Source organism: Ochlerotatus camptorhynchus, unplaced genomic scaffold, assembly GCF_037179485.1.
Source record: "Ochlerotatus camptorhynchus isolate MF236.1 unplaced genomic scaffold, CSIRO-AGI_Acam_v1.1 ptg000229l, whole genome shotgun sequence".
Taxonomy (NCBI): Eukaryota; Metazoa; Arthropoda; class Insecta; order Diptera; family Culicidae; genus Ochlerotatus; species Ochlerotatus camptorhynchus.
The window spans coordinates 473,933-488,499 of NW_027040719.1; the positions used below are offsets into that span (position 1 = coordinate 473,933).

The window sequence follows — 14,567 nt, forward strand, 5'->3', positions numbered from 1 at the left end:
CTACACCGGTGCTACACTGCCGTACACCGAAATAATCTATGGTGTAGATATAGGATGCACCTTTGTTTACAAACAAATGATGTTGAGCTGTCAAAGACTCGCGCTTATAAGCTATTTTACGCGACGTCTTGATGACAATTCCTGGCGGGCCACTCGAACGCGCTCAAAGCATTGTTATTGTTTACGTCTGATGTTTTTGTTTTGATTTTGGTCGTGGTATGTCAACAAATCGGCCCGCTGGTAAACGTCAAAATAGGTAAACAGAAAAAAAACAGCTGACTTGAAACGTCTTATTCCTGCTTAGACTACACTAAAAAAATATTGAAATCTAAATAGTATAAAAGTTACGCTAAATCGCAACTCTCCGTACCGACGCAAAGGTCGGTATAAAGAGAGAGAATGCAAACTAAGGGATGGTCCATTAATTATGTCACGCAAATTTGGCCCATTTTCAAACCCCCCCCCCACCCCCTTTGTCACATTTTTTGTATGAACCTTAATTTTTTTTTTGTATGGCTCGTCACAGTTTTCAAAACCCCCCTCCCCCCTAAATGTGCACTCAAAATAATCTACACGTTGAAGCTACGTGAAAAATCACGTAAGTTCTCACTTTTTCCTCTCCTCTCAGTTTTACGTGGCTCACATAGAATGTACGTGATGTCCCTTGAATTTCACAGGGAGTTCTTATTTAACACACCTACATAATCAATGAAATGTACGTGATTTTCACATAACATAGACTCATGTGCGTTTCACGTAAAGCCAATGAGATGTCCACATGTAAACAAAAGAGTGGTACGTACACTCAGAGCGGTGCAAATCATGGCGGCATAATAATGGGCTTTTGTTCGGTATTTTTTTAAAGAAAGTGGCAAGATGTATGATGATGATGGTCCCACCTCTTACCCTTACAAAGGTTTGAGCTGGACGATTTATCTTTAAGATAATTGAATATGACATTTTAACCAGGTTGGCAAACAAAATCGAACTGGTTTCAGTTACAGATATAAATTCCCTCTAGAGTTTACAGTTGCTTCACAGCGATATAAATGTGGAAAAGCTCAGGCGTCCGCCTCTTAGTTCGCCTTTTTGTCCACCTAAAATATGGATGGTACTTGATCGTCCTTTCGACACTAGAATAACAAATTTACACGAAGAGGCAGGCATTGCCAAAATAGATTTCAGAATTAACGATACTATCATAGAGGTAACTGTAAGACTAGTAGGTCCCGAAGAAACGTGCTCAACTTTTTGGCTCAGCTCTCGTACTATCTTCGGTCCCAAGCTAATCGATTCACCCCTCGAAACATAGGAAAATCCACTAACCCCTCATTTTGTCTGTCAAACTTTCATAGCGTATCAAAAAAAACATTGTGTAGTACTAAAATTTTGACTAGAATGGGGTTCGTTAATCGATTTGCCTGGGACCAATATGCTAGTCAAGTAATGAGCCAATTTAAAATCGATATTTTCGTATTGATTTTTGGTACTATTACGCACACTTTTGTGCATCTGGAGAACTCTGTTATGTTATGGTTGAGGATATGGTTGCCAGGAACAATATTTTTCGGTTGAAATTTTGACAGGTCGGTCAACACGATGAAACACCCAGAAACACCTTCGGAAACTTAAAAACACATGAAATACAATAAGCACAGACACAAAATAGCAGAGTGACTTACCCCCTGATGCAAACCAAAATAATAATTAAAATAAAATAATTGTATTGGTTTGATATAATAGGGTTCCAGTGGATTCCGGTTGAGATTTCGGATGCTTCCAACTAAGGGTCCAGTGGATTTTTCTGACGTTGTCGACCGAGGAGTTTCCAGCCGATTCTGGTTGAGATTTCTAATGCTGCCAATCAAAATTCCAGTGGATTTTGACGGAGATTGCTCACGGTCTCGTCGGAAGAGGTTCCTCACGATTTTGGTGGATATTTCAGTTGCTGCCATCGCATGTTCCAGTGAATTTCGACGGATTTTTCTTAAGTTTTCGACGGAGGAGGCTTGCACAACGATTTTGTTGAAGATTTTAGATGAAGTCAACGACAGTTCCTTTGGATTTTGATGGAGTTTTATCAATCTCTCGGTGGAGGAGGTTCCGAACGATTTCGGTGGAGATTTTAGATGCTGACTTGGAAAGTTTTAGTGTATTTTGACGGAGTTTGCCGACGTTTTCGACGGAGAAAGTTCCCTTTTTTAATAGGATATAATAGATATGGATTCAAACTATAAATTGTTACAGTCTACCTTTTTAATTTGGTTGGTTATAACGAGGGGGGCGACACATTTAAATCTCAATTTTAGATGCTCAAAAAATCTCACACTAGCGAATCAATCTTCGATAAATCTTCTTGCATTTCTCACATCTACTTGCATCGCGCATCATCTTTCTACAGGAAATCTTTAGAATCGTCATCAATCTTCTTTCTATCTTCTCAGCGTGCGAGCAACTAGCCACAGCACAACACAATCTTTCCTGCAGCGTAGATAGAGTCGTCCCCCTCAGATTATAACATAAATTCTAAAATGACAAATTTGATGTTTAAAAAAGCATAGTTGAAAAAACCTGAAATATCTTTTTGTTTTAGTCAAGAATTATTGAAGTTTTTAACAAAAAGTTTGTTCAATTCATACTTGAAACTTGTTTGTCGCTATAGTAAACTGAAAAATTTGTCGGCTTAAACTGAAATAAGATTGTATTTACTTGCTTTCCGCGTGTACGACAACATTCTTACGAGACCTGAAAATATTATATGCATTCATAAAGTTCTGATCGTTTTTCATGTTATCGCTTATGCTTTTTTTTGGATTATAGTCACTTTGACGCTCTTGGGTCATTAGTGACTTGTCTGGGGGTGAGGTTTTAACTCGTGACTTTGGCATGAGAAGTATGGATTCTAACCACTACGCCGGGGTCGCCCCCCGCTTATGCTATTTCTTATAATTTGAACTTCTACAATATCTTTATTTTAAATATCTTAATCTCAACACAATTATGGAGCATAAACAGAAATGGGACGAACCATTTTTGCAAACCAAGACTCTTTGTCGTTAATTTCAGGAGAATCAATAGTTTCCTTTGCTTCTGTGGTTCGACAGTGCGAATACTATTCGAGTTTTTGAGAGTATATTGTACTGCCGATCGCTCACCACAAAGGAACCACAAACAGGGGTACCATTTCATCGCATTCCCGTTACATTGGCTAGGATATTCGAGGCCACGGTACTGAAGCCAGCTTCCAACATAGATTCCATAGTGCTGCCAGTGGTCATGGTTATTGGCATCGCAGTCGTACTACTGGCAGCAACGTTCGGAAGAGTTTCCATCCTCATAAAAGTACCACCACCGCCGGAAATGACCGTTGCGGGTGTTTCCGCCACCACCAGCGACGCCACTAGGATATTAATCATCGTAATAACCGCCACTCCAACCGAGGTTATGATCTTCAGCTTCTGACGGGTTGTTTCCAAAAGATTTTGTTTCATCAACTGTTTGTTGGGAGAATGTGGATCATCAAATTTAAATTAAGGCGAAAATTTGCCCTTTGGATACTCACCGAAACAATAATCATGGTGACGGCAACCAACATTTGCAGAACCAGCGACATGATGATGAACGTTATGCAAGCCATGTAGGTTTGCGAGCCTTGGTTGTAGGTTATCAGAAGCCTTAGTTGGTTGGCATTCGCTGTCAACAGGGAAATGTCCATGGCCGATTCGGCTATGCTCTTTGAAATGTCATACTGATTATTGGATTCGGAATTGGCTCTACGATGAGCCAGTCCATCCAGCCTGTTATCATAGTCCCGGGAAGATCTCGGTGGGATCGGTGGCAGAATCGATGCAGCCCTTCGCATACTTTCCGTCGTCAGCCGTTGCAGCGGGACCATCGTAGTCGTCGTATACTCTAAATTCCGGGGATCAATATATCCACTGGAAGTGGTTGGAGAATTGCTCACCGTATCGCTGCTGGCTAGATTCAGGTCACTCTTGCTTCGGGAGTACACTGGCGTAGCCGACGGTAGCGTAAGGTTGTTCTCATAGTTCCCATTGGTGGACACCCGGGACGTGGAACGCTGGTACACATTGGGAAGGTCGTTGGGATTATCTTCGGTCACACGATAGCTCATGCTATCGTTCAGAAATGGAATCGCACCAACACTGAAACCTAGAAGAAACAACTTGTTCTTAGAACACATCCAGAATATCCAACAGGTCTGCACTAGTCGGCCGTACTTCTGAGATACTGCGGTCCAATTCGTCTAGACATGAAGAAGACGGCGCATTTGCCTTTGGGATGGGATTCTTTGTGATGAGCTTTAGACAACGGACGGACGTCGTAGAAACTTCAGATGAATGGAATGCGATACGGTGTGGAATGGACTAAACCAGATGCATCGGATTTACGGATTAATATAATCAAGTTGATACCGAACCATCCCAGGATGGAGGAATTAATTGATTTATCGGAATGAACAATCAAGACGATAATATTGCTTGTACCTACATGAAACGTTTATCGCTTGCCATCATTCAACCGGAAGCGAATGATGCACGTGCAGGTACAAGAAGAGATTCAGAAGCCCGACCCGGAAGGAACCGAGTGAGTGCTAGTGATGGTAGATGAGATCAATGATGCATCACATATCCCGTCGTCTGGTTGATGTACGTAATTTGTGAGCATCTCTTCGAATTTCTAATACTCAAACAAGTCTAAACACTTGAGGCGACCGCACGCAAATCGACCTCGCACCTACACCTATCACAGTCATGGACAATGCTGGACAACACTAGCTAACCAAGCACCATCTAACGAAGTATGTATACGACAAATTCCAACCGACAAGCAATGTAATGCAAGACCTGCATTTACTACTACTCCGCATTTTAACGTGCACAGATCACCATTTAGTTCATGCTCCGTCTTGTAGCCATTGTAACACTTGAATGCGCACAGAACAAGAACGTTTTCGCGCTTCTCATAAACCTCCTAGCATTGACCGCCATGATGCGCGCCAGCGACTTAAGCAAATTAAATTAGTATAATAACTAGCCCATCGGATCGTATCGCACTTTTCGCTGAACCGTCGTTCAGTCTAACTCGAAATCCCAACCACAATCGTCGTGCAGTAACAAAAAAAATGGACACCGTCGATTCCTGTGAACCACCAAAATACTCGGACAGACAGGGTGGAAAACGAGTAGAACAGTCCGGAAACGGGGCGGTGCACATTTTCACCGGAAATGAAAAGCAGCGGAAGGTGTTGACCAATCCGGTGATTTGGGATCGAAACGCAGACCGAGTTCGGCCGCACTTGGACAATGAGTGGGCCAACTTCGAAAGGACCCCCAACAGGCAGGCGGAGGAAAACTTCAACCGAATGCGGAGAACTTTGGACCGGAATAATAACAACGACAATGACAGTGACAATGAGTCCAGATTCGACATGTATCGAAATGTGGTGGAAAATGCTCTGAATGTGGCCTTTTTGGCAGCAAATTCCAACCAGCTTCGGTTGTTAACCGAATTTCAGGAACAGTCGGACGTGTATCAGGTGTGCGTAGGGATGCTGATTATGTCGTTGATTCTGCAGATTCTGGTCGGCGTTTCCATGGTGACCATATCGGTTAGTGGGGGGATGTTATTTTAAAGGGTTCTAATAAAAGTGATACATTACATTCAAATTACAGATTAACGCTGACCAGCGCTGGAAAAAATTGAAGGTGATTGCCTCGATTGGAGTTGCCGTGATTGCTATCGTGAATATCGTGGTGCTGTCGTTAGTGAATGCAATATTATTTAAATGAGTGATACAAATTAACAGATCTCTAAGGTATTTAGTTAATTGCCGTTTAATCAAGTAACTTAGATAAATGTTCAAAGCTTTGCTTAAATTAATTTTTAATTTTATAGGGAAAACTGGCCTATTATGGATCCTATACACTCAGCGAAACAAAAATAGCACCATCATGTTTTTTTTTCCAATTATTTCAGATCAATAATTAACCATCATCTAAATTACTTCTCATAATATGCTCTGAAATTAGTTAAGGATCAAACCAGGGTAAAATTATTCTGGTTTGGTCCCAAAACATTTAAATTACAGCATTAGAAAACGAATAAAAGAGCGCGACACCACCTTAGCTTTTAATCAAAGTAAGATTTAATATCTCAAAATACAACTTGAAGGAAGTTGAAGGAGTACTTAATAATGTATGTACAAGCCATTGTTTCGGATACTTCAATTAGTCACGTTTCATGGACAAAATCCGATTTCTAGGATATCCTGCTAAATCTTCTCCCAGCATTCTCGAACTCGATGTTTGAGCATGTTTACGTTATCGAATTGTTTACTATTTTCGCAAACACGACAAGTAAGTATAGACCAATGGGATCTGGAGAACAAGCTGGCCACTCCAGAACCTCTGTTTCTATCAAAAAACCACCCCTTAGTAAGTTTTACCACAAACGAAGTGACAGACGGAGCGGCTCGAAAACTTTGGTGACTAACCTGCTATTGCAATTTTTCAGTGTACCACATGGCAACACCACTACTACTGGATTGTACCACATGGAAACACTACTACTAGATTGAACTAGCATTTTAACCAAATGTACTAGAATGTTTTGGTTCTATCTCTTTCACTCTACTCAAAACTGAAATGCATAAAAAAATTACAAAATGATACGCACTCTTTGCACACTGTCAAAGAATCATTGTACACAAAATCAACTTTGTTCAAATCAAAACAAAAAAACTAACCCAACTGGTGGAAGATGGCACAAGCTTCCAAGAAAATTCTATTACAGTGAACCACATTATTTAAATGGATTTCTTTGTCAGTTAGTCGTCTGTCACTTCGTTTGTGGTTTTACTGTGTAGATTACAGCATTATCTTGTTGGTAAACTAAATCAGGTCCCACCAAAGACTCACTAATCTCCAGCATTTCTATATATTCTTCGGACTTCTTTTTTGTTGAAATCCACGTTAATGGAAGCTTTTCTCGAAAGGAAAATGTTCCTTAAACCATCAGTGTTGCACCCCCAAAGTTCCTGCTCATTTAACATTCGGTAATTTGCGCAAATTGTGCCAGTACTACCAACAATCAATACGAAACTATCGATTTTAAATTGGCTCACTACTTGACTAGCCTATTGGTCCCAAGCAAACGATTAACGTACCCCATTCTAGTTGAAATTCTAGTACTGCACTATGTTTGTTTTGATTCGCTATGAAAGTTTGACAGATAAAATGAGGGGTTATTGGATTTTCCTATGTTTCAAGGGGTGAATCGATTAGCTTGGGACCGAAGAGAGTACCAGAGCTGAGCCAAAAAGTTGAGCTCGTTTCTTCGGGACCTTCTGGTCTTAGAGTTACCTCTATGGTACTACCATAGAGGTAACTCTAAGACCACTGGGTCCCGAAGAAAATCATTATTATTTTTGGCTCACTCAGTACCAGAACAACGGTCCCAAGCAGTCCCAAGCTATTTCACTCACCCCTGCATGTTCTGCATGAATCCACACACCCCTGATGTTGTCTGTCAAACTTTCATAGCGAATCAAAACAAACATAGTGTAGTAATAGAATTTCAACTAGAATAGGGTACGTTAATCGTTTGCTTGGGACCAATAGGCTACTAAAGTGGTGAGCCAATTTAAAATCGTTAGTTTCGTATTGATTGTTGGTACAAAGTTCGCCATGTTTCACGCACAGTCTGACGTTTGCTTATGGATTTTATCATAGGAGTAAAGAGCTACAGAGTCGCCGTCAACGCCAATTGAGTTGGGTTTTCCTAGTAATTTTAGTTGCTTGTCAATTTGTTGCACATGACGTGTGTTCTCCGGAAGCTCCAACTCCGCAGTTCCTTCTGGTTCATTGCAAATCTACAAATTCTCCGTTTATCGTCCAGTGTAATCTTACTTTTCCTCCCACGTTTCTCAATGCGGTCACAGTTATCACCATTTTTTCAAGAAGTTTCCGACAGCTGTATGTGATCGCAAAAGTTTCCGAATGATTTCTCTTTTAGAGAGCCTTTCCCTCGAACGTAAGATGTTTCGATCGACCCACGGCTGCTAAACTTATCCGGAAAACATCCGATTTCACTACAATTTGAGCAAAACTTAGACCTTTGCTCGATATGTTATTAATCAAAACATAGGGGAAATGGATGTAATGTCGGCCTAAATGCCCCTAATTTGGGCCCATGAATAAATTCAGCAATCGACTAAATTTCCAATAGCGACCAAAAATATCCATGACTACCGTCTCAATGACGCGTTCATCTACATAAAATGGATAAATAGCAGATTTTTAGCTATGGATCCAATCTTAGATCCATAGCCCAACATTAGAGCAATTTCCCCTAATTGTCAAATGAGAGGCGGGGTGCTTTTAAAACAGGGTGGTGCAATGTATGTTTCGCAACGTTTTTATTAATTTTTCGGCTTAAATGTTAATGCTCCGCAAAATTACCAGTATAACCAATTCTAAAGATGGTAGGTACAATGCTGACACGCTGAGAGGGAAAATTAGTATTAAAGACAGAGAAATTGAAAATAAAAATTGTTTCGTTGATTTTATAGTAGAAGCTGTTTTAGCCATTTACGCTAAATTTATGAGGAGTCATAATTTATTTATGTCACGCTAAATTGAAGAAAAAATAACCCACCTCCAAGCATTTCGTCACGTTTTTCCTATACCTAATGCATTGCTTGTCAGAAAATCATGCAACCATACAATCCATCCATTAATTTTTGGCCCTTCAGCGATTTAATGATGACAATCAGAGGTTATTAAGCTAGATCAAGTTCAACCGTGAGAAGAGCCCACAGCTATCGGACTAGTTTCCGTGCTAGAATGAGTGGTAGACCACTATCATCACCATCTTCATCTGTTTGTCAATCCATAGTTATCAAAAGAGAAAGTCGACGAAGAGCATCGATCAAACCCTAATAGACGGATGCCATGCACTAACGATATCATAGATGGTACGACCACAACACATTAAGTTGGAATGATATCCCGAATTGGTGGTTAGGAGCTTCCCATACACACTTAAAATTTTTCGCCGAGATTCCAACAGCCGAGTATTTCTGCAATTTATTTTGCTGAGATTCAGTAAAACAATTGCCGAGACTCAGCTAACAAATAACATTTTGCTGAGATATAAGCTAACAAACAGATATTTGCAGAGATATCAGCAAAAGTAAATGCCGAGGTAATCGGCTGTTGGAGATTTTACCGAGCTAGATTAAGTGTGTAGTTATGCGGGAAGCCAGTTGCACCAACAATCAATACGAAACTAACGATTTAAAATTGGCTCATTACTTGACTAGCCTATTGGTCCCAAGTAAATCGATTAGCGTATCCCATTCCAGTACTACACTATGTTTGTTTTGATTCGATATGAAAGTTTGACAGATAAAATGAGGGGTTCGTAGATTTTCATATGTTTCGAGGGGTGCATCGATTAGCTTGGGACCGAAGATAGTACCAGAGCTAAGCCAAAAAGTTGAGCTCGGGACCTTCTGGTCTTAGAGTTACCTCTATGGTTGCATCCCTTTCCTTCTAATCACCTAAATTTTCATAGCTTTCCAATGATTGGTCATAATTCAAAACCGGTAAGAGACACCCCTTTGAAATGTTCAGCAGTGACGATACGAAGATTTGAAGCATGAAAAAATTATAAGAAAAATTGTCTTTAATCTGACAATGTATTTTACTGGTGCTCCTTGCGATTTTCTTCCATCGTGAAATTGTTTGTGGAAAACCAGTTTTCAAATTATGTTTGGTATGCATTGCTGAGATAATTTCCTTACCATTTTACTCAGTTTGAAATATGAGTTTAACCCCTAATAAACAAATACCACAAACGAACTGTATCCCGGATGGATAAACTATCCCACAAATGGTTTGGCTGATACCCCGAACACGTCGTTAATCTCTCTTTTATGGTTATTATTTTTATTAGGAACATGATTCCAGTTATGTATTTTGCTAATCAGCTCATTTTTATTAATCGAGCTTGGATGTCGTCGTATTTCTCTAACAATGCCATCGTTGGAAACATTGTCAATCATGGAATAATTGAGTAATTCCAAAGTAATTCCTAAAATTATTCAAGTAATCGTAGTAATTTCGGTAATCGAGAGTAATGAAAGTAATTCGACAGTGAGCATGCATAAGGGCGTATACGCGATGATCGATTCTCTTCATCGATTTTCTCTTTGCATTGCTACAGCAAGCAAAACAATTTTCCAAAATTTGATCAATGCAGAGTTGTAACAGAATGTATTGGCTATCAAAAGCAACAGCAAACGGACCAAGAATCGTTGATTCTAGTGAGTTATTAACAAAAAAGAAAATCGACGAAGAGAATCGATCATCGCGTTTACGCCATTATACATGCTCACTGTCGAATTTCATAGTAATAAAGTAATTTTAATTAACTGATAAGTAATCAGAGTAATTTTTGCTGGTAATCTGACTAGCACTGATCGGCAGTTAACGCTGGTCGAAACCCCTCGACAATCTGTTTTCAAATCACGGAGGGACAAAATGCAAATACTGATTTCATATCACGGAAGCGTACATTTAGGCTTTATCTTTGCCTTTTCTCTATTTAAGTTAAACGCCTGATGGTTATGCTTTCCACACTACAATTCGGGAAGCGCATTATAAATGCAAGTATACATCGTCGGTATGAGAAAATGGAAGAGTTGCCAGTCTTCTTGATTTGTTGTCCTTGGTTGAATGAATGCGATGTCAATTACAGTCAGGAATCCTTATTGCCGGGGTAACGGGGGCGTGAATAAGGAACCGCGAATAAGGATACCCACAGCTTATGGGATTTTCACTAATGGGGGCTGTAGTGGATTATCTCATTTGTTTCAATACATAAAGCTATACTGTCTTCGACAAAGTTGCTGTACTGGGTTAGACCAACAAGCCTGTGCCATTGGATTCAGGTTAAATTGGGAACTACGCCGCTAGAGGCGCTTCACTTTTATGTTACTTATGACGGGCGCTATAATATATGGATCATGTTTCCAACATAGAATATTTCGTGATCCTGACCATATAGAAAGTTACTGTCTTCAGCAAAGTTGTTCAGGTGATCAAGTCCTTTCGGATGGTGGCCATATTAGTTCAGAACTCTCTCACTACGCAGCGCTAGTGTGCATGTGCAATTCCTATATAAACTGTATCTCGAGAGCCTGGCCATATAGAAAGTTGCTGTTTTCAGCAAAGTTGTGCAGGTGATCAAGTCCTTTTGGATGATGTTCATATTAGTTCAGTACACGCTCACTACGCGGCGCTAGTGTGCAAGTAAATTTCCTATATAAGCTGTATCTCGAGAACCTGGCCATATAGAAGGTTACTGTCTTGAGAAAAGTTGTTCACGTCACTAAGTCCTTTCGGATGATGGTCATATTATTTCAGAAGCCTCACACTACGTGGCGCTAGTGTGCACATGAACTTCCTTTATATGTTATGACTCCAAAACTTATCCATATAAGATGTTGCTGTGCAATGTGAGAACAGGAACCGGAAATCAATGTCAGATGGCATTTTGGAATCCAAGATGGCGGCCATCGGTTCAAGAAAAACTGTCAAATACCGTACAATATGGATATTTTTGGAATGGGGATGACGTGTAGAGGCCGGAAATCGATGCCAGACGTCAATTTGGAATCCAAGATGGCGGCCATCGGGTCAAGAAAAACTGTCAAATACCCTATAATACGGGTATTTTCGGATAGGAGATGACATGTAGAGACCGGAAATCGATGTCAGATGCCATTTTGTAATCCAAGATGGCGGCCATCGGGTCAAGAAAAACTGTCAAATACTCTACAATATGAGTATTTCCGGAAAGGGAACGACGTGTAGAGGCCGAAAATCGATGCCAGATGCCATTTTGAAATTCAAGATTACGGCCATTGGTTCAATAAAAACTGTCAAATACCCTACAATATGAGTATTTCCGGACGTGTAGAGGCCGGAAACCGATACCAGGCGCCGTTTTAAAAACCAAGATGGCGGCCATCGGTTTTAAGAAAAACTGTCAAATATCCTACAATGTGGGAATTTCCGAAAAGGGACGACGTGTAAAGGTCAGATATACATTCCAGAAGCTATTTTGGGATCCAATATGGCGGCAACATGTTTTCCATAAATAAGGCTTACCAAGCATATTGCGTATAATTTATTGTGTATAGCGTATCATTGAGCAAGATCGCAACATAACGTGGGAAATTCCGCAAAACAATAAAATGCTTTGCTACAGATTTATTCCACATTTTATTTTCTCTTTCGATAACAAAGAACCAACCAGCGCTGTCATGTTTTATGCATTCTAGTCACTTTCGTTCTTCCACACCGTGAGATGGGTCTCGACTTCCCTTAGCAAATCTTGCATTTTTGCACTCCGTTCAACATTGCTGTCCAATGTGTAGAAACTTTCGACCTCGGATAGTTGATTTAGTTTTAACTCGATTTCTGCCGCACCAGGTGGTGGATGAAAATATCAACCATATTCACTGTAGAGTGGTCCAGGAATAAATCTGTAGTTTACGATAGAAAAAAACAAAACAATTAAAAGCGTTTTATTGTTTTGAGGAATTTTCCACGTTATGTTGCGATCTTGCTCAGTGATACGCTATACACAATAAATTATACGCAATATTCTTGGTAAGCCTTATATATGGAAAACATGTTTTTCTAACTAGTTCGTTTATTTGGAAGGCTCAATCACGTTAGCTTTACGGAGCCGATAGTTCATTGTTCTTTGTTTGTAACAACATTCACTTAATTCTATGTCTAGTAGGAGTTGGGCCGAATACTCGCGGCTTACTCGAGGTAAGAGAGGTACATTGTCGAAGGATAGGATCAGGGGAGGAGCTTGGGGGTAAGGTTTCGATGTCTCATCAGAGCGTTGTCACCAGTATGAACGGTAGTGCGGTTCTAGTTTCGTCTGGAGTTCGATCGGCTATGGTGACAATGGAAAACATGTTGCCGCCATATTGGATTCCAAAATAGCGTCTGGAATCTATATCTGGCCTCTACACTTCGTCCATTTTCGGAAATTCCCACATTGTAGTGTATTTGACAGTTTTTCTTAAACTGATGGCCGCCATCTTGGATTTCAAAATGGCATCTGGCATCGATTTCCGGCCTCTACACGTCGTTTCCTTTCCGGAAATACTCATATTGTAGAGTATTTGACAGTTTTTCTTGACCCGATGGCCATCTTGGATCCCAAAATGTCGTCTGGCATCTATTTCCGGCCTCTACACGTCGTCTCCTTCCAAAAATATCCATATTGTAGGGTATTTGACAGTTTTTCTTGAACCTATCGTCGCCATCTTGGATTACAAAATGGCATCTGACATCGATTTCCGGTCTCTACACGTCATCTCCTATCCGAAAATACCCATGTTGTTGGGTATTTGACAGTTTTTCTTGAAACGATGGCAACCATCTTGGATTCCAAAATGGCGTCTGACATCGATTTTCGGCCTCGACACGTCGTTTCCTATCTGGAAATACCCATATGGTAGCGTATTTGACAGTTTTTCTTGACACGATGGTCGCCATCTTGGATTCCAAAATGGCGTCTGGCATCGATTTCTGGCATCTACACGTCGTTCCCTCTCTGGAAATACCCGTATTATAGGGTATTTGACAGTTTTTCTTGACCCGATGGCCGCCATCTTGGATTCCAAAATGACGTCTGGCATCGATTTCCGGCCTCTACACGTCGTCCCCTTTCCAAAAATATCTATATTGTAGGGTATTTGACAGTTTTTCTTGAACCGATGGCCGCCATCTTGGATTCCAAAATGGCATCTGACATCAATTTCCGGCCTCTACACGTCATCTCTTTTCCGGTTCCTGTTCTAACATTGCACAGCAACATCTTATATGGAAAAGTTTGGAGACATTACATATTAAGGAAGTTCATGTGTACACTAGCGCCGCGTAGTGTGAGAGTTCTGAAATAATATGACGATCATCCGAAAGGACTTAGTCACCTGAACAACTTTGCTGAAAACAGCAACTTTCTATATGGCCAGGCTCTCGAGATACAGTTTATATAGGAATTGCACATGCACACTAGCGCTGCGTAGTGAGAGAGTTCTGAACTAATATGGCCACCATCCGAAAGGACTTGATCACCTAAACAACTTTGCTGAATACAGTAACTTTCTATATGGTCAGGATCACGAAATATTCTATGTTGGAAATATGATCCATATATTATAGCGCCCGTCATAAGTCCCCCCTATTCTGCGAGTCACGTGACTCTCTGTCACCGGTGAGGTGACAATAGTCACCTCGTGTGAGGTGACTCTCCATTTGATTTGCACGGAGAGTCACCTCACACGAGGTGACAATTGTCACCTCACCGGTGAGAGAGAGTCACGTGACTCGCAGAATAAGGGGGAGTAACATAAAAGTGAAGCGCCTCTAGCGGCGTAGTTCCCAATTTAACCTGAATCCAATGGCACAGGCTTGTTGGTCTAACCCAGTACAGCAACTTTGTCGAAGACA

At 40.6% G+C, this 14,567-nt stretch overlaps 2 protein-coding genes across 2 annotated transcripts; one reads left to right on the top strand and one right to left on the bottom strand.

The window, feature by feature from the left end:
• Positions 1-3,185: 3,185 nt before the first annotated feature.
• Positions 3,186-4,275, bottom strand: LOC135704050 (uncharacterized). The gene is made up of 3 exons (XM_065225469.1): positions 4,242-4,275; positions 3,563-4,173; positions 3,186-3,494 (listed from the first exon to the last, which is right to left on the bottom strand). The coding sequence occupies exons 1-3, from the start codon at positions 4,273-4,275 to the stop codon at positions 3,186-3,188; spliced, it is 954 nt and encodes a 317-aa protein (XP_065081541.1).
• Positions 4,276-5,146: 871 nt separating this feature from the next.
• Positions 5,147-5,813, top strand: LOC135704052 (ninjurin-B-like). The gene is made up of 2 exons (XM_065225470.1): positions 5,147-5,632; positions 5,697-5,813. Exons 1-2 carry the CDS (start codon positions 5,147-5,149, stop codon positions 5,811-5,813), a joined length of 603 nt encoding a protein of 200 aa, XP_065081542.1.
• The last annotated feature ends 8,754 nt before the right edge of the window (positions 5,814-14,567 follow it).

What these genes read in the sequence shown, in the direction of transcription:
- LOC135704050 (XM_065225469.1), bottom strand. Translation starts at nt 4,275, where the DNA reads ATGTCTAGACGAATTGGACCGCAGTATCTCAGAA. An exon ending in TGGACCGCAGTATCTCAGAA is followed by an intron (nt 4,174 to 4,241) that starts GTACGGCCGACT and finishes TGTTTCTTCTAG; the next exon opens with GTTTCAGTGTTGGTGCGATT. An exon ending in TCACCATGATTATTGTTTCG is followed by an intron (nt 3,495 to 3,562) that starts GTGAGTATCCAA and finishes CCCAACAAACAG; the next exon opens with TTGATGAAACAAAATCTTTT.
- LOC135704052 (XM_065225470.1), top strand. Translation starts at nt 5,147, where the DNA reads ATGGACACCGTCGATTCCTGTGAACCACCAAAATACTCGGACAGACAG. An exon ending in TTTCCATGGTGACCATATCG is followed by an intron (nt 5,633 to 5,696) that starts GTTAGTGGGGGG and finishes TTCAAATTACAG; the next exon opens with ATTAACGCTGACCAGCGCTG.